This window comes from Primulina tabacum, chromosome 9 (genome assembly GCF_025594145.1).
Source record: "Primulina tabacum isolate GXHZ01 chromosome 9, ASM2559414v2, whole genome shotgun sequence".
Lineage (NCBI taxonomy): Eukaryota > Viridiplantae > Streptophyta > Magnoliopsida > Lamiales > Gesneriaceae > Primulina > Primulina tabacum.
The window spans coordinates 37915452-37934770 of record NC_134558.1 but is presented as its reverse complement, the minus strand read 5'-3'; the positions used below and the strand labels follow the sequence as shown (position 1 = coordinate 37934770).

Genomic DNA, 19319 nt, shown 5'->3' with positions numbered 1-19319 from the left:
TCAATGTTGCTTGAATTATAATATTCGAGTATCGATTTAGTGAATGACATACCAAATGAATCAAATTATACACATTCTAACTCTACACTTAAATTCAAATTATAATATATTAGAAAGATTAAATTAAAATTATACAACTAGAAATAAGCACCACGTAATGCTATAAAAGCTGCATCCAAGTAAAAAATCTAGATAATATAAAAAGACACCCTTTTCTCACTTCTGATCTTCCCATCTGCGAGTTAAAATGGATATTTCGAAGAGGCCATATTCTTACTCAAGGATTACACACGAAGATCCCGAAGAAACACAGCACAGGCTGGCGCAGTTCTTGATCTACAAGGCCTTGAAGAAAGCAGATACGAGGAGATCATGGCTCGGGATTAGAATAGTTCGACTGAAAATCAAGATTGGCACGAGGCTGAAGAAGATGAAATGGGGGTTCGTTTCCACGGTTTTCTCTGCTAAAACTGAACTCTGCAAGCAGGTTAACTTTGCGTTGAAATCTTGGAAGCAATTGCTGCGTGGCAAACGAGGCACAACAGTTGGTTCTATGATCCCTCCAATGCATTGAGTTTTAACATGTTCTTTCGATCGTCTTTTAATTAAGAACTTTTCTTTCTTGTTCTTGTTCTCTACGTCGGACAAAAGGGGGGTGTTTGCCTGTTTGGCAGTTCAGTTCATATACTTTGAGTAAGCTATGGTCTGTTGGATCCCATTTTAGGCAGTGACAGGTTCGTTTCTGCTTACGCTTCTCATTTCACATACACAAACTTTTATTTAATTTATTCAAAATATGGATGTGCGTTGTTCAAGATTTAGTTATTATGATTATATTAGAAAAACAAACAACCAAAAATATTACTTCACATGAAAACTAAACTATAAATTTGTGGCAAATGAAAAAAAAATGAAATATATGTAATTGAGACGAATGAAATATCGTACATTCGTTTCTTGATAAAAATTGATAAAAAAAATATATAACTTGGGTTGATAATTTTTAACATGCCGAATACCCCATGGATGAGCCCATTATCCCTGGCCCATCTCTAGCCCAAATGGAAGACAGGCCCATCGAGGGCCCAGATATTCTCTTATAAATACCAGCTTTGAGCGTATGATATTTCATTCACTATATTGTTTTCAGCAGCACCCTTAGCTGCTCTCCTTATATATCCTCAGTCACTGACTTAGCGTCGGAGGGGCTACGCCAGGACACCCTCCTGGTCCCCTTTAACGGTCTTTTTCGTAATTTCAGGTTCAGGACAATTTCAAAACCCTGCGTCTGCACTAGTGACACTTGCTGGGAGCGGACCCTAAATTTCCCGTGAGTATCAACGCCGAATAAAAACATGTATATATGAGAGTGTAGGTGCTAATGAACTCGCGGTCGAGATCAAGTATGATTTCTCAAAAATTATATCATTGCTCATTTTATTATAATTCTATGTTAGCCATTTTATTACTGCATCAAATAACTTGGCAATATATCAAATTCGTCTTGATCGTATCCCATGATTTTGTATTATACAAAAGGAAAATCATTTTGTTAGCTTAAAAGTGCTACATCCCATGTACTATACTGTCTGGAAGATCTCAAGAGAAGGTATTGGTAGAATGTCGTAAAGCAGATCAGTGGCTTCTATAAATGATTTTTTAAAGTGCTTTTAATGATTAACCAGCACCTCTGAGCAACGTTTTGATGGCGTATTTGGGATGTGAGAATATTTTAATTCTTTAGTAAGATTTGCAAACAGATTTAAGATCAAATAACTTGGTGAATTATTCGAAGGCAGGAAACAACATTTCCTTTCACACCCCAAATTTACAAGGTAGTGATCCAAATTCCAAGTAGGAATTTTACACGAATTCTATCACCTTTACAAAATTTCTTGTTTCACAATCACACAAGAATGGGGTAAACTAACATTTTATATATATATATATATATATATATATATATATATATATATATATGTTATACTAAGTAACACATTACCTTCAAGTCAATTTTCTACTGAAGAACGGGTGGAATCCTCTTTTCAAGTCCTGACTCTCCCAATGCATCATCCCTTCGAACTTTACACAATATCCATAACCTCAAGAACCAATGCTGAAAAAATGCCTAGCTTCCTTTATCAAACCAAATTGTAATGATGGTTTCACCAAGTTTTACATAAGAACCGCAAGAGCAGAAGAAACCATTAAAAGCATTAACAAATTCATGTGAGTGCAGCGAAGACCTGAAATACATGCGTTTGCTAGTCAAAGAGCATAATAATACTAATGGTAAACACACGAAGAAAACGGCCACAGAACATGAAGAGAAGAGCCGGTATAAAGAAGAATGCAAGACAATATTGGAGAAAATTTAAGGGATCTTTTGAAACTGTACTGACAGAAAGTAAGTGGAGTTCTACTGCCTAGTGTATCCGTATTCCTGGGCTACAAAAGTTTATTCAGTAGGGAGCTTGGGGGAGAGGGGGTCACATGAAAAAAAAAATGAAATGATATACGTAATATTTCTAAAACATAAAGACTAGCTCCCAAAAAATCCATTGACGCTCCCATCTCCCCCTTTTCAAGTCTCACCACCCTCCTTGGAATTCCAGGACATTCCCTGACTAAATTCTCCACATAAAGATCTTTTTTACTTCAGAGAAGAGAAGCAGCTATTGGATTGTGATAAACAACTGACATTGAGAGTGTAAGAGGTATCGGCCATTTGAATCAAATCGGCCATTTGAATCAAATCAATAGACCAGTAAGATATTTTTTGTCATTTATCAAGATTTATCGAACTAGAAAAGCCGACCTTCAATACCAAGCATTACTAATTAAAGTTACAACTACAAACATGTTGATGCAATGAGAACTTACTGCTTTGCCCAGATGACGCTGCAGCAGGCAGTGCCGGAATTTTGATGTCTGTTTTTAGAAACAGTTGTGATATTTGTGAGAGAATTCAAAAGAGGAATTATATTTTTGGTGTGAAAAACTCTACTACTTATGAAAAAATTGTAGCAATAAAATTGTACAGGTGGCGTACTTTTATTGCACGATGAAGCTGGTAACTGGGATGTGGATGGCCAAGGAGCTGGAATGTTGTCGTTCAAGTCACACAGGAAGCTGACCCCGGCAGTTACGTCTAAAATCACGTCTGATGGCAAGCTCGGTAAAAGGCAACCAGACTCTATTTTCAAATCAGGAAAAAAATCAAATGAGACACAGAGAACACAAAGGTGGTTTAAGAGTGACTAGATGATTTGTCGAAAGCAGTTTGCACTCAACAAAGTCCAAGCTATTACACAATTGAATTTGTATGGTATTCAAATCTAAAATTGTGTCTTTTCAAATGATAAGATGCTCATATTATTGGCACCAGTCGTCGATGATCATAATATCTGAATTTTCTAAAGCCAACAGGAAAATAAGATTGATAAATACTGATAAATAAATAGACAATAAAATATTCACTTATTTCACATGGATTAGAACAAAAGGTGAAAGCAATAAACAAGCAAATTACCCTGCGTACCAACTGGTGCAAACAAATGATGATTCCAGAGAGATCAGCAGCATGGAAAAATGAGAAACTTTTCGCCATTAGCATCAGCAGAACTTGCTTTGATAATAAATAACGCGTAATTACATAATAAAAAAGTTAACCTTGGAGGGAGAAATCCTTGAGGCTAATATGACATTGGTTATAAACATCATTTGTGATGTTTGCTTTTCGCAATTTGACTCCAAGTGAAGCCGCACAATTCAAAGCTTGAAAGTTTGTGACAAAACTCTGCCTTTGCAGATGAGACACATAGCTCTCGACAGCATTGCAACATGCCGTCTGATTACTTGTTACAGCACTGCAGCCTTCTATAACATGGCTCATGTTTGGGAAATTCAGTGGACAAACTGAAGAGCAATACAAATAGGGAGTCAAAAAATTTAAATTTTCAATTGAAAACAAGTAAGGTGGGATCTTCGAAAAACATAGAAAAAAATCCAAATTCATAATCATGATGGCAAAAAGGTTATAAATTAACAAATGCTGGAGTAATAAGGTTGAATCCTTATAACATCTATACCCACATCTCACCTCTATTAATCTTGCAGTTTGATAGTCCACGAAGAACATCTTTTGCATGTAAGGGATCGAGTTTACTCGCAAGCCACCTTAGTACGATACTTTTGCAGTCATTGACCCTCGTTGTATGGTCAGAAAGCACATGGGATCCATCCAGGCTCAACATATTAAAAGCTTTTTGAGCAAGCTTTCTGGAGGCATCCAAAATAGCATTCTGGCAAACTTGCTCACAGCATTCATTCAAAATATCAATCTTCCCACAAGAAGCAAGAAGGTTAGATGAATCCACCGTGCTCTCAAACTCGGAAACATCGCTAACCAGGCAAGAGCCTTCTGTAAGATTCGATGAATGAATAGAGCATATCTTAGATAAACCGACATTGGCACCCTGACCCACCAAAATTTGCTCAAAATCTGAAAGGCAATGGGAGGCTAGTGTTCCATTTAAAGCGAGTCTGTTGGTTGCATTACTAGATTGACCAATTAGAATGACCAGAGTGGCTTCTAATTGAGGACAGCACACTACGTTGGCCAACAATGGTGCAAATGCAGCCGTGCAATCCGTTGACGTCAATCGCATCATGCTTGAGAGGGCAGTAAAGTTCAGAGTACATAACCCTATGATATGCAGAAGCCAAGTGAAATAATTTAAAATTTAATTTCAATAACTTAGAACGATTTTCAATTTTCTAATACGGAAACAAACCTGATAATTTGGGAATAGTACTATTTGTCAATGGTGCCAAGGGAGAAGGTGCAAGAAGAGGAAGAAAGGGCTGAGGGGAGGCAGTAGGGGAAGTATCTGGCAAAAATACATCAGCTCGTCTTTCCTTTATCACAAAACTTTCGGGATATTCTGACAAGGAGGCGTGAGATTTTCCTATCCCTGTATGATACAATGTTTATAAGAAGGACGAAAATTTAGAAGAACTAAAAGATAGAAAACACGCTATGCTATTTTTCTGGGGGTTTGCAAGAAAAATTAGATTAGATACATCACTGGGAACTCACCGATTGTAAGAAATAAAATCAAAATATAACTTGATATTCACTTGTGGCCAAGTTAACAGAACTAATGGACACTATCATACACTATTTCAAAGAAAATCATGACAGCAGCTCAATGTTCATACTTTTGAAAGGTATATCCATTCAGTGTCCATGTGCTTGCTTGAAATTTTTTCTTTCTCGGAACAAGTAAAACATGTTCTAGTGCTGGTAGCGCGATAAATCCAGAACAATGAACAGTTATAAGTTTACTGGTTGAGCTTATTAGTTGGATCATTTTGCCACTAATTGACTACATTTGCAAAGATCCAAGCTAAAGCATCTTATACAGGTGTCAAAAAAGTTATCCAGAGAAATTGATCAGACACTCATTTTATTGAAAGCAGCCCAACTTGCAGGCTGCTGCTGACACTTTTCTGCCCCTTCCTATTATTTAAAGAAATGAAAATGCTACAGGTTACAAACGTGAAACGGTGAAAACATCACCACATTATGAAGCCGAGATGACTCAAGCTAAAAGGATGCATGAGCAAGGAAAAGGAAACTTAGGATGAAATTCAAGCAGCAACTAGTATAAGATGCGTCAAGCAGATACACCTGCGAGAAAACGGTCCAGTAATTTTATTTTCGAAAAACATATAGAATACAAGAAAATTTAAAGCTTAAATTATCAAATACCCAACTTAAAACCCTAGAAGTTGACTGGGTTAAAGAAATTCAGGTCAAATCATCCTACAGTAGATATCCACCAGAGAAACCACATGAAAAATAGTAAAACAACGACAATAAAGATCATTTATTTAGCCAATGCAGTAAATGCAGACATTAAAGCAGAAGCAACTACTGGTAGAGACGAACTCTGAGAGTATTTTACTGTAAATCTGATATTTAAAGCCCAATTTCCTCAAACCACCAGAGATCACAAAGCCAATTACACTCATTTGGTTTCTTCAAAAGCCAAGCATTTCCAAAAGACACAAGTGAAACAACCAAAGATCACGCGAAATAGAAGCAAAACACTTAAGTAATAATTACTCACAGGGAAGAATCAAAAGCACAAGTAAATGATAGAGATTGAAACTTCGAGCTACCCCTCCTCTCATTTCTCTTTGCTGTGCTGCGCCTACTGAGAGCAAACAAAATGGCAAACAATACAAAGATAAGCGTGCAAAAAGTTCCAAGTTTTTAAACAAGAACAGAATTTCAACTCAGGGAAGCAATAAAAAACAGAGAAAAAATTCTGGGTTTGACAATGAGAGAGTACAGATAGGCATCTGGGTAGAGCGGAAGGGGGTTGGGATAGCCATGAATGAGCTGCTCAAGTGAGTGGGGACAGAAGCAGTAATCAACGCAAGCTGTACATATTTGTGAGAGAGGGCCCGCTTTTTCGAGAAAAATATAGAGGAAATTCTTGATTCTTGGTGTGGAAACTCAGATAACACACAGCAGTACGAATCGATCCACCTAAGGGCGGAGGCTCGCATTAAAGTCCATGGACAATCTTTTTCTTCACAATTTGTTTGTATGCCTACAAAACTCACATGCATTTCATTTCAGGGTTGCACTTTATTTTCACAATGTTTAACAAATTATATTAAAAAAAAACTCAATATTAGTAAGAAAATATATGTGAGTTTCATCGTCGTAAAAAAAAATCATTATTATTGTAAATTCAAATTATTAATGCCCAAAAATCCCCCCTATATATAATTAATGATATATATATATATCATTAATTATTTACTAGAGAAATTATATATAGGAAATAATTAATGCATTGTATTTTTTTTAAGCTAATGCAGTGTATTTAGATAGTTGAAGTTTACACTATTACCGGCAATTATTTAGGTCTTAAATATATGAACTTCAACGAGGGTAATTAGATGGGGAATTTCGGGCATTAATAATTTGAATTCTCTTTGGAGTAAAGTAGTAATAATTGCCTGACATCTTAAAAATAATTTAACCAACAACCATTTTTCAGGCTTCATTGCATTAATGAATTCAACTATCCTATCTTCTTTATGATATATAATTAGTGAACAACACCTTGTACTCTTCATGACGGCTCATATATATAAAGAGAACAAAATATTGCATTGAGTTATTAATAAATAATTGATACACAATTTTTTTATATATTATTTTCACTTGGAAATTTATATTTAAATCACCATATGGCCACCCAATTTTGAGTCCATGCATACTTACTTTCCTTAGGTATAATTTGGTACATGTGATAAGAAAAAAATTGATAAATAATCTTCCTTATCTCACGTTTGGTACTTTTTTAGAAAGCCCCGTACGGATCGAGACACGTACATGTTAGATTTAAACCAGTTTGAAAGGAAAGAGTGTTCCAAAATTTAAACGGGTCTGATCACAAACTCTAGTAGACTCAACTCATTGTCATCTCCACATAAAAGTCCGTCCTACAAATGTTAGGTTGAACCCGCGTGTACATTTTCAAATCCAATAAGTATAGCATAAGAGCGCCCCAGCACAATGGCCAATATAAAAGCTTTCCACTACAGACCTTCGCTCAACCTTACAGCCTATAAACCTTGAATCAGTAGAGGGCCTGCAAATGTTAATAGTTCAAGAACTCCCAAGGGGAACACTGTTCTTCGAGAATCCGTGCCTCGAATTTCATTTCTGTATAGTCTGCACCTCTCATCGACAACTAGATGTCTGTTAAGCGGAGCATACCACTTCACTTTCTCAACGTGATCAACCGAAACCTCCGAGCTGTTAAAGATAATTACGAAGATCAAGAGATGATTATCACTAATAAAAGAGCATATCAAGGAAAAAATCAATATACTCAAATCAAGGATCATCATACAAATTGATTGACGTAATTAAAGATTGACATATGCAATTAGTTTCGTACTTTCTTTTTTTACCAAAACTTGTACTTGTATTTATACAGTGTAAAACTATTATATGAAAGAACAGAGAGCTTCCGTCCATTTAATTCTCACACTTTTCACGAGCAACGGCCTGCGAGCAACAATTTTTATTTCATCAGATTCACAAAATTTAACTTCTGAGTCTCTGACACTATCATGCTTTATTTTTCAAGATCGTTTTCTCTAGAACGAAACACTAGTTGGTAATCAGTTGAAGATAAAGATAGATGATGCCTTGCGATTCGGCTATGTCAGAAATGAAGTGCACAACATGGTTTGTCACAAACTCTCCTCTGTGTCCTTCACGGTCCGGTGGATATGTAAAATCCCACCCTCGTCTCTGCATATTTTAAGTCACATGAAACTAGGAAAAAGAAACAGTAAACGTGACATGTAAGAGCAGCACCGATGCAATGACAGTTTAAAACTCCTAGAAAACCAAGGATGGACCAGAAAGAATCTATAAGATGACGAATAAAGCACTAATTTTTTGAATTCGGGACATGCTAAAATACATGGAATGATGTTATGTACCTTAGTGCTTCGATCGGCAGTAACCCAACTAGATTCACTGGATGGAAGGAGGCCTAGGAAGACGAGATCAGTAACTCCCTGCATAAAAAGATAATCCATATAAACTTTCAAGAATAATCAGAACAAGCATGGAATATGATCATTTCTTGAGATGTAAGTCTCCTTACTATGCACATCAATGTGCAAGTTGATTCGTTAAATTCTTTGCTGTCGTTTATATTTTTTTTCAATTTCTTTTCGGGCGCACCTAAACGATTCCTTGTTCCCTAAAATAAAGTTTCTTTTCAAAAATTACCATTTTATCATCTAAAATATATCACCTGCTTGCAACCACAATTTTCTAGGGTAGAATGGTAGACACACCAGAGTATTTAATTTTTCGACTCTCGTATAAAAGACATGTAAACATGCAATTTAGTGAGGCAATGCCATACTTTAGGAGCTGTAACTCTATTATCTCCTTCCAGAACAACACAACGATCAGCGGCATGGAGATTACGATGGAGTGCTTCAATGGCATGGGGATTCCACTCACAGGCATACACCATTTTTGCATTGGATTTGGGCCTGATTTACCATCGCATATAAAAAATAAAATAAAGTGCTATGGCAAATTTATATACTCAGTATAAAGTATAGATGGCAAGTAGTACTATCAAGCATCATTCCACATAATTGTTGGCAGCCAGAATTCAGATAATTTGAATTTCCTAGAGATATATAGGAATAGACCTCCGAAGAAAAGGAAGAGAAAAGTATCCCATGCCTGTGAACAAATCTACAATCACTTGATCTTTACATTCTAGTTGGGCCATCCGAAGCTTCTCAGAAAGATTACCCCAAGAGAACATGCACTTGGTGGTCTCAAAAGAATAGAGCATGCCATTTTCACGGTGATCAACCCAACCATCATCTCCAACAAGAATCTCCAACTTGCGGTCCCTCGTTCCAGTTTGTGCAATTCGGTTCTAAAATGCCAATACAATCCATCAGCAAAGAAATGCTAATATTACAAATAAAAACTGACCCACAAGTTAACCATAACATCAATTATCATGTTTTTTATGTATCTAGCGAGGAATAGCTAATGGGCAGAATTGGTGAACAGGATAAGTGTAAGATAATTTGGTCAAAAATCTAATATCATACGAGTATGATTCGAAAATGCTTTTCAAATCAGAGAAACTCGAGTCATTAAAAGCAGGCGACTGGCAGAACAAAGATTCCACAATCTATTAATCTACTATTTTAATCATAAACTAAAATCCGTATAAAAAAAGGCATAATAGAGAAGTAGCATATTAGATGAACGGCTATGGCTCTAACATATTTGTCACGCGAGACGTCCAGTCCCAAGTATTTTGCAACTATCAGCCAAAGCTCCTTTCCAATCGAGTCCCACATTGGATCCTTGAAGGATGTTGCAGGGAGAACAATCATATCTCCTATCCGCTCCCATCTACAACGAACAATAAATTCATAACAAGCTGAATAATGCGTACATACCAGTAAAAAGGGTCTAAATGATGGAAAGAAAATATTATTATATTCATATTTAGTTTAGAAAATGTGGACCTCAAAGGCAGCTGTTCTATAAGCTTTGATGGAAGTCTGTGATGATTCAATAAAGGTGCTACAGCTTCCTTCGTCAGTTTGAAATGAGAAGTAGTGATTTTTTAATGTTTACAACTTCATCGACAATCTTAGTTGCACCACAAGTTTTTATAAGACTCAAAGCCGATGGAGTCGAGATACCTTTCAACAAAATATAAAAAGAACATGCAGTCCAGGACTGGTAATCAATAGATACTTCAACATTGTTTTCAACCTTTGACTTATCATCAAACACAGCAACCTTTGACTTATCATCAAACACAGCACAAAATTTCAGTCACAGGGAAAAAGAAATGTATTTTACCCTCCAGAGTGTGAACCTTTCTTCCATGATCCAACCAACCAAATTTTTTCAACGTCTTTTCCTAATTTTGCATACTTTTTATCAAGCAGAAGAACCGAAGGGTTGGTTATGACCAAGCCTCCATTGTTTCCCCTTAGTTCTTCAAATGTAGAGTCTTGGAGAACAGATTGATTCACCTTGTGTGATGACTACCATTGGTTTCAGAACTCAACATTGGTTTCAATAAGTACTAATTAGTGTGATGACTACCATTCGTTTCAGAACTCAACATCCCCTCCTGTCCAGCGACTACATTCCCTACAGAATTCCCCAAAGTTTCAATCTTTTTTACCTCTCTATACTCCTCAGAACCACAGCCATTCACTTCAACTTTCACCTGAATTCCATTACTGGAAAACAATTCTTTATCAATTTACTCAGAAAAAGATAGGTTCTTTTTCTGTCAGCCTCCATTTTTTCGTTAGCAACACCTACAAGGTACTCAACATACTCCTGACCATAAGCTTGATGGAATCCCCCCGCGGTACCTCCAACCGGATGGAGCAGAGTATCGCAATGGTAACTCTCTTACTGACACTGGTAATGCCACTCTCTCTGAACCCACAGAAAAACCAAACAATGCGCCTCCTCCAAGTCTCTGCACTCAACCGCAATAATCAAAGGCTCAAAACTGAACGCTATGCTCGGAGACTCCAGGAGATAAGACTGGCTTGTGACACGAGAAGGAGGGGGATCCGATGAAGCAGGGTAGAGGAGGGGAAGAAGGGAAGAGGGTTGAACTTGGTCGTGGGAGATGAAGATCCAGGTGCCTCCTTTAGCCTTTTTCTTGAGGGCGGAGTGGTTGGTGGAAAGGGAGAAGACGGAGATGCGGCCGGAGCAAGAGCTGGTGGTGATGCATATAGATTATGTTTGATCCTGTTGTTCACTCATATTTCAAATGTTTAAAAATGTTATTATGGATACTTTTTAAAAAAAAAAAAAAAAAAACTTTAGAACATTACCTTAATCCAATGGACTTTTTTAGCATGAATCCAATTAGGGTATTTTGAAGAGTTTTGCTTATTATTAAGTGTTATTGTAGATATTATTTTGAAGTTGATTAGAAGTTAAAACTAAAAGTGCGTGGAAATAAAAATTTTAAAGTTAAAAATTAATGTAATATTAAAAGCTCTTTCTAACATTACTTTTAGTATGAATCCGGTCAAGCTAATAGTTGAGCACTCTATCTAAGCTACAGATGTATAGCAGAATACGTTTTTTTTTTTTTTTTTTTGGTTTGTTGAACCAATAGCACGAAACTTTTGGGACCTTGTTAAATTTCGAAACTTTATTTTAGCAGTTAAAAATATTGATTCATAATTAGCTTGAATCTAAATATTTGTGAATATTATAAATTCAAAAAACCAAAACATGTGAAATATATAAATCTCACATGAAAAAAATATAAGATTATATGAAATTATCTAAGAAAAAAGACAATTAAATTAGGTTCCAAACTCTTGCTCAAACTGAGGTTTGTTTCACAATTTGGTCGTACGTTAAGCACTCCTCATCTTTCAAAATCCTTATCCTAAAATCTCATCCAAATACTCCCTCCACCTCTCGTTCGTCGCCAATAAACTACCACAATAAACGAACACCAATAACAAATACAGATAAGATTCAAAATCATCAGCTAAACAAAACCAGAATCCCACATTATCTTCCCTTCCTCCATTGCCAACTTCTTGTGTTGAATCTCCAACAAAAGGCGATGAAACCATGTCTTGCTCGAGTATCTCTATGTGGGTGTCCTCTAAACCCTCCATTTCCGACCCTTCCGCTCTCTCATCGCGCTCCTATATCACCCCTTTTCAGCTTCCAAATTCAAACACTTCCAGCTCCGTTTCCACTCCAACTAGATCACCATCTTCCACCCAAATTCAGTGTGGTTTACGCGATTTACGTGACCGTATCGAATCGGTGAAAAACACCCAGAAAATCACTGAGGCAATGAAGCTTGTGGCTGCAGCCAAAGTGAGAAGAGCACAAGAAGCTGTGGTCAATTCCAGGCCTTTCTCTGAAACGCTAGTTGAGGTCCTTTACAACATCAACGAACAGCTTCAAACGGATGATATCGACGTCCCGCTCACCAAGGTCAGGCCAGTCAAGAAAGTCGCCCTCGTCGTCGTAACCGGCGATCGTGGCCTGTGCGGCGGATTCAACAACGCAATACTGAAAAAAGCCGAGAGCCGTATCAGAGACTTGAAGGATCTTGGCCTCGAGTACACAGTCATAAGCGTCGGTAAAAAGGGTAACACGTACTTTATCCGCAGACCTGCTATTCCTGTGGATAGGTTTGTCGAAGGCACTAACCTTCCGACTGCCAAAGAAGCTCAGGCCATCGCCGACGATGTATTTTCACTATTTGTTAGCGAGGAAGTCGACAAAGTGGAGCTTCTGTATACCAAGTTCGTGTCGTTGGTTAAGTCTGATCCTGTAATCCATACTTTGCTTCCATTATCACCAAAAGGAGAAATATGTGATATCAATGGCGTCTGTGTCGATGCGGCAGAAGATGAATTCTTCAGGTTAACAACAAAAGAAGGGAAACTAACAGTGGAGAGAGATATAGTGAGGGCTAAAACTCCAGAATTTTCGCCAATCTTGCAGTTCGAGCAGGACCCGGTTCAGATTCTTGATGCCCTTCTTCCTCTTTATTTGAACAGTCAAATCTTGAGGGCATTGCAAGAATCGCTGGCCAGTGAACTCGCTGCCAGGATGACGGCGATGAGCAATGCTACAGATAATGCAGTGGAATTGAAGAAAAATTTGTCTTTAGCGTACAACAGACAGCGGCAGGCGAAGATCACGGGGGAGATTTAGGAGATTGTTGCTGGCGCCGATGCTTTAGCCTAAATGCGCTAATGGATAGGCTTCTCGTTCTTCCGGCCTGTGATTGTGCTTCTGCTTCCTTCGGAGTAGTTTTGTGGGACTTAAAATACATTTATTTTGTAATATAATAATTAAACAAATGCACATAATCAACGCGAGAGAGAGAGAGAGAGGGGGGGGGGGGGGTAAAGAATGACATGTTATTACAACCAAGTAGTTCAAAGTTATAGGTTTGAACTCGATTTTAATTTCGATCTCTAATTTATAAAAAAGTTATTTTTATATTAATTTCATTAAAATTGTAAATCGAGTCGACTCATACCACGAATATAAATAAATGAAACAATCTAAAAAAAAAAAAAACTTGCTCTTTTTGTTTTTTATATTTGAAATTTTGTAGGATAGATATGCGAGGTAAAACGAGTTCCGTAGATGTGATAGCTAGATTTTACTCTATGGATCAAATCGTTTAAAATTTTTGTTTTGAGACTATTAATCTCATATATATTCACGAAAAATATAGAAAATGAAGTTTTATACATTTTAAATATATGTAAATATATATTCCCGTATAAAATGATACATTAATAATAAAAAAATCGGATTTATAAAAATAGTTACATATAATGGAGTTACAAAATTTAAGCAAAATTATATCGGGGATAAATAAAATAAAATTATATGTTTTATTTGTGGAAAATGTGACCAAATATTTTGTACACCGTATTTATTTATCATATTCGTATCGGCAATGTTTGGGTTCATTCACTAAGCCTTAATTTTCGTTTTCGATAACAAAATTTAATTCTAAGCTCTTGTCATTAATTTTTCCGAAATCAATTATTTTTTTAGCAACATTAATACTTCCAGAATATTTGATTATTATATCGTGTTAAAAAATAATTAAAAATATTCATTATCTCATATCATAAACCTTACAAATTAATTTTTACTCTGAGAACCATTCTCTAATTTTTTCTCGTACTAAAATAACTTAAATTAGCCAAATTTCATAGTTTTCCCCATATGCTCTTTTAAAAAATTTGAAATATTTACACAAAGTAGAAGAATTCAGTTATGTAAAAACTGAATATAATAACGATATTACATTAAACTTTAAAAACAATATTATATAAAAGTTTTGGAAATAATATAATACTTTAAGGATCTGACACCCATTTACATTAATTATTTGTTTAAATTAATTTAATCTATATCTTTTGTTGTTAATCATGAGGAAATTATACTAAATTTTTGCATAAATTTATAATAAGTTCTATAGTATAAATTGCTAAAAATTGTTTTACAATTAATATAATATTGTTATATTAAAATTTGACTAGCTAAAAACTCGAAATGGTAACGAGACAAAGCAATGTTTTGGTTAAATGTGAGATGTTAGATCGGCTAAAATTGAAATTCGAGTGAGTAAAAAAACCAAACTAGAATTTTTTTAAACATGTTTTATCTCGACATTTAAATATTGATGATTGTTTACACTGATATATTGAAACAATTTCAATATAGTTAAAGTATGAAGTAAAATATAAAAATCCAGCTGATTCTAATATTTAACTGTAGGTTTTTACCATGAGCGGGAAAGAATGGAATCCTCGCGCAGAGAGGTTTTTGTGGGTTCTATCTCGATGGCACTATTAGATTAGAAGTTCTCTCAAAAAGTAAGCCCAAATCCACTTGCTTCTGTCTCTCTCCCTCCCTCCCTCTCCTGTTCTTTTTAATAACAATAAGTTTATTCACATCTTTCTATGGCCGGCGTTCTGGAAATTCCCGTACCAGAAACAACCAACGTTTCAGATTCCAGTCATTTTGGGGCGGATAAGAATAAATAAACGCGGTACTTGACTGTGCCAAAGTGAAAATTGTTGGAAATTTGAACTTTAAAGTATGTATTATAATTGATATATTTACAATATTTTATTGCAGTCTCCAGTTTCCAGGGGCTCAAAGGGAGGGACTTGGATTTATCCCTTTTTTTGTTTTTTGTCCTTTGGCATCTTCGACTCATTACGTTATATTAGTGTCACACTAATTTTAAAATAGTATAATTCCTACGCTAAATACAAAATCCATCTCCAACCCATCAATTCTAAACTCTACACTAAAAAGAATATTCTCGGAATATTCCATATTATTTTATTAACAACAAATAATTTATTTCACGAAATATTTATAAACACAATAATTAAAATATCACCAATATCTAAAATCATTTCTATATTAAAATTCATTATATATATTAATGAATTAAAATATTAATTAAATATATATTTATAATTACTTTAAACATTTTTAATATTTAATATTATTATTTTAAATACTTAAACTTATTACTTAATTAAATGTAATTAACTAATCATTCAAAAAATTTACAATCACACATATAAATATTTTGAACATAAATTACTGACATACAACCAATATTCAAATGATTACTATCATTATCTTTGATTTTAAGTGTTGTCATCTTATTTTATTTTATGTTGTATTGTAATGTCAATTTTAATAATTTAATGTTTTTTATGTTTGTTTATTTAATTTTGTATCATTTTCTTTGATTTTCAGAAAATTAGCGTTTGAAATCTTAATTTTTTTATACTTGTATCTTTATATTCAATATTAATTAATTTAATTATAACTACATAATTAAGATATTCATGGCATATTTTATACTATTTTATTTACTACAACTAATTTATCACAAATAATTTATTAACATAATAATATTATCTTTATTAATTATGTATTAAATTAAAATATCCAAGTTTTTTAAAATCACTTTATTAAAATTTATTGTTTGAAATAATACATTTTAATAATTAAATTAGATTATAAAACTAATTATATAATAACATTTTAATAATTAAATTAGATTATAAAACTAATTATATAATATTTAGAGTTTAAGTAAAATAACATAAAAAACAATTACAAAAATAAAACCAAAAAAAAAGAAAAAAAAAAGACGCTATTGCTTACAGATCTTGGCGTCAAATATAGCCTTGACAAACTACACCATCTTGTTTTTTAAGCTAATTTAGAGCTCGATTGGAGAAGCTCCCCTCTCTTGCTGGAAGAGATTGATTACGTAATTTTCTCGACACTGATTTTCTTTGGAAGTTCGCAGTAAAAGGGATTTCTGAGGGTAAAACCTGAGTGCCATTTTGCTAAAGAATTGAGTAAGAAAAGGCTATGGTTTTTGGGAGGCATTTCGGAAGAGGATAATGTAGATTTTTCGTATTATTCTCTTCTACTCACTTCCTTTGTCTCCTCGTCGCCGACTGAATTACAGCCCTTTTCATTTTGACGTCTGTCTAGCCCTATATAGATTATGGGTTTATGAATTTAGGTCATTTCAAGCTGCAGTTCTTATTTTCATCACTGGGTTTTGCAACTCGTAAAGTCTTCCATGGAGGATTTTCAGCGTGGCTTCGGAAACTACAGCAGTGGAGGAATAATAAAGGCTGCGTTGGAAGAAGCAGATCTTCAAGAAGATGAAGTGTGGTCAGTAATGAAGACAACTGAAGGTTCAAAGTCAAACTTGAACTCGGAAACAAGAGAGAAAGTTTCACCTGCATCTTCTTGGCGTTCAGCGGTTGCTATTTCTTCAAGAGGGGGAGGCCAGGCGGAGGACTCGGCCGCAGATTTTGTTATTCAACATTCATCAGCTCATATAGATATTCCAGACTTGTCCAATAATTTGAAGATGAAATCCAAAGAGAAATTGTGGGATGATGATGATGCATGTGATTATCCAGATGATCATAATTCTGACGATGGAGGGAGTAAAAACTATCATGTTAAAAATGGTGATGGGGATAGTGATAAGATGGTCCCATCACATGAATATTTAGCAAGAAAGCTTGCAAGCACACAGATCGCTTCATTTTCAATGTGTGAAGGAGTTGGTAGGACTCTGAAAGGAAGAGACCTTAGCAAAACGAGGAATGCCGTTTTAACCAAGACTGGGTTTCTTGAATGATACTATATATTCTTACAGCCGCAAACGATATGCATTTATGAATTATGATGAAGTGGCACATAAATTTTCTTAGTTTTTTTATTTCATATTTATAACGAGTTGGTTTTGTCTATATATATAATTATGATACGGTATTTTGTGAGTTTGAGCCAAAACACACTCTTTCGAGTTTTTGGGCACTTAATTTAATTTTCTTAGGTATTAGTAGCAGTAGGATTATAAGTAACGCGAAATGCATTGTTGCAGGCTCTCTTGTGTGTTTGGAAGATGTATACTTCATATTATGTTTAATGTTGGTTCTCTTTGAATTTTTGGCTATATGTGCAGATTGATCTTATTGTACACGCTTTAAGAACTCTCGTTTCGGCAGTGCATTAAACAATTACAGAAACCTTAGGTTGGTGGAAATGGTGTTCCCTTTTTCAAAATATTAAATAAATTGATATGTTCCATCTTATGCATAGAAACTAAGTCCAACTATGATGGGTTGAAAACTGCTAAGATTATATAAAGTTATGGTCCCCGAAGCACAGAGAATAACACATAATATATACGACACACATATTCTAGATATCTCTCATTCTCTCAGCTAATGCAAGAATAAGATGGACGATTCTCTATTGTCTTAGAAGATCCATAACTACAACGCTAGATCAATCCATGGATTCTGATACACGTTTACTGTTATTTATATTTTTTGATATTTCGACATGAATTCTTGACGTGTTGTAATGTATGGATTTAATCACATAATTTATATATTTAATTTTTATTAAATATAACACTAAATCCTAAAGTAACAATAAAATTTATTTACCTGTTCCATATAGTACCATAAATTCTTCTCCTACAATTTTCAAAATCAAGCCTATTAACTGGTAACAACAGAATCGAAATTTTGCAAAGGAAGGCTGCAATTAAGCACAGCCCGAGTATAGTATCTGTGTTGTTCAACTTCTGATATGTTAACAATTTAGCATGCCTATTAATTATATACATACATATCAATTAGTTATTGTCAATTCATTCTATATATATTTAGCTTTTCGTCTCTGTGTTTAGTACTATTTTGGAGAAAAGAGCCAGGCGCGACGTACGTAATGGCAAACTTTTAAGAATGTTCGTCGTACCAACAAAAATATTGTGATGAATAACTAAATTAGATATTATATAATAATAACTTTAAAAAACGTCTCAAATTTTCTTTTTTGGGAAATTCTAGTGATCACTCTAGAAATATTTGTACCGAATCTGGTCGATCGTGAGATATTGATCGCTTGCGCTGCCTCCTTCATATCTTCACCAGAAAAATTGAAAAAGCAGGACACATAATTATCGGGAAACCACATAAACTAATTACTCGAAGGGCCAGTGAAACTTAAATTAAAGTTTTCAAAAGAATAATACACAAACTTTTTGAATATATTCATACCAGAAGAACAGCAAAGAGCTAGATAGAAGGACAAAATAATTAACTCAAAAAATTAAACAGATAGGCTACCTGTTTCTTTCTGGTTTTCGAGGAGAGAAGGACGAATTACAAGGCTGAATTAGCATCAACACATGAGTCTAATATTACGTGATATTGGCACGGCTCAATCAAATAGCCGAGCTCTACACAATTAGAGTAAGGGCCTTCTGATTGAACTGCACCAATATCTCGTACAATCGGTCGATGCTGATAAGCCTCTATTACTCCGATCCAGTGCTATTACTCCTTCATAGCTGTCCAGTATACAAATATTCCGGATCCCATTTAACAAAATGTTCTTTTCTTTTAGTTTCCTCAAGAAAAACATACAAAACCTGAAAAAAATTTGCAGAATACATATTGAATAAGACCAACTTTAAACTCTCTGTGAAAAGTACTCGAAGAACAAGCGCAGAAGGTTTATTATATTAATTGGTTTGCTGTATCCAAGAATAGTCCTGGAGCGTCATTCATACCCCTGAACCCATACACACAAGAAGACAGACATATAG

The 19319-nt window shown here is 34.9% G+C and overlaps 4 protein-coding genes and 1 pseudogene across 6 annotated transcripts; 3 read left to right on the top strand and 2 right to left on the bottom strand.

Moving 5' to 3' along the window:
• Window positions 1-247: 247 nt before the first annotated feature.
• On the top strand, window positions 248-574 carry LOC142504479 (uncharacterized). The gene has a single exon (XM_075617336.1). The coding sequence runs from the start codon at window positions 248-250 to the stop codon at window positions 572-574; it is 327 nt and encodes a 108-aa protein (XP_075473451.1).
• A 1369-nt stretch (window positions 575-1943) lies between these two features.
• Window positions 1944-6640, bottom strand: LOC142555874 (putative GPI-anchored protein At1g61900). Of its 3 annotated transcripts, none has more exons than XM_075667000.1 (9): window positions 6363-6640; window positions 6138-6224; window positions 4797-4976; window positions 4103-4708; window positions 3673-3918; window positions 3533-3544; window positions 3053-3196; window positions 2884-2931; window positions 1944-2246 (listed from the first exon to the last, which is right to left on the bottom strand). In XM_075667000.1, exons 1-9 carry the CDS (start codon window positions 6580-6582, stop codon window positions 2176-2178), a joined length of 1614 nt encoding a protein of 537 aa, XP_075523115.1. In that variant the 5' UTR covers window positions 6583-6640; the 3' UTR covers window positions 1944-2175. The 3 variants fall into 3 exon arrangements, with proteins under 3 accessions (XP_075523115.1, XP_075523116.1, XP_075523117.1); XM_075667001.1 differs by having other exon boundaries at window positions 6138-6221; XM_075667002.1 differs by having other exon boundaries at window positions 1945-2246; window positions 6543-6597.
• Window positions 6641-7406: 766 nt separating this feature from the next.
• On the bottom strand, window positions 7407-11362 carry LOC142504478 (tRNA wybutosine-synthesizing protein 2/3/4-like; annotated as a pseudogene).
• Window positions 11363-12044: 682 nt separating this feature from the next.
• On the top strand, window positions 12045-13529 carry LOC142555873 (ATP synthase gamma chain, chloroplastic-like). Its single transcript, XM_075666999.1, has one exon. The coding sequence runs from the start codon at window positions 12224-12226 to the stop codon at window positions 13325-13327; it is 1104 nt and encodes a 367-aa protein (XP_075523114.1). The 5' UTR covers window positions 12045-12223; the 3' UTR covers window positions 13328-13529.
• A 1421-nt stretch (window positions 13530-14950) lies between these two features.
• On the top strand, window positions 14951-17490 carry LOC142555870 (protein S40-6-like). Its single transcript, XM_075666997.1, has 2 exons — window positions 14951-15239; window positions 16482-17490. The coding sequence occupies exon 2, from the start codon at window positions 16764-16766 to the stop codon at window positions 17334-17336; it is 573 nt and encodes a 190-aa protein (XP_075523112.1). The 5' UTR covers window positions 14951-15239; window positions 16482-16763; the 3' UTR covers window positions 17337-17490.
• Window positions 17491-19319: the final 1829 nt, after the last annotated feature.

Coding starts and splice junctions, on each gene's coding strand:
- LOC142504479 (XM_075617336.1), top strand. CDS start 248: ATGGATATTTCGAAGAGGCCATATTCTTACTCAAGGATTACACACGAA.
- LOC142555874 (XM_075667000.1), bottom strand. CDS start 6,582: ATGCGAGCCTCCGCCCTTAGGTGGATCGATTCGTACTGCTGTGTGTTA. Junction 2,932..3,052: donor AGCTTCATCGTGCAATAAAA/GTACGCCACCTG, acceptor TTCTAAAAACAG/ACATCAAAATTCCGGCACTG. Junction 2,247..2,883: donor AGCGTCATCTGGGCAAAGCA/GTAAGTTCTCAT, acceptor CATGTATTTCAG/GTCTTCGCTGCACTCACATG.
- LOC142555873 (XM_075666999.1), top strand. CDS start 12,224: ATGTCTTGCTCGAGTATCTCTATGTGGGTGTCCTCTAAACCCTCCATT.
- LOC142555870 (XM_075666997.1), top strand. CDS start 16,764: ATGGAGGATTTTCAGCGTGGCTTCGGAAACTACAGCAGTGGAGGAATA.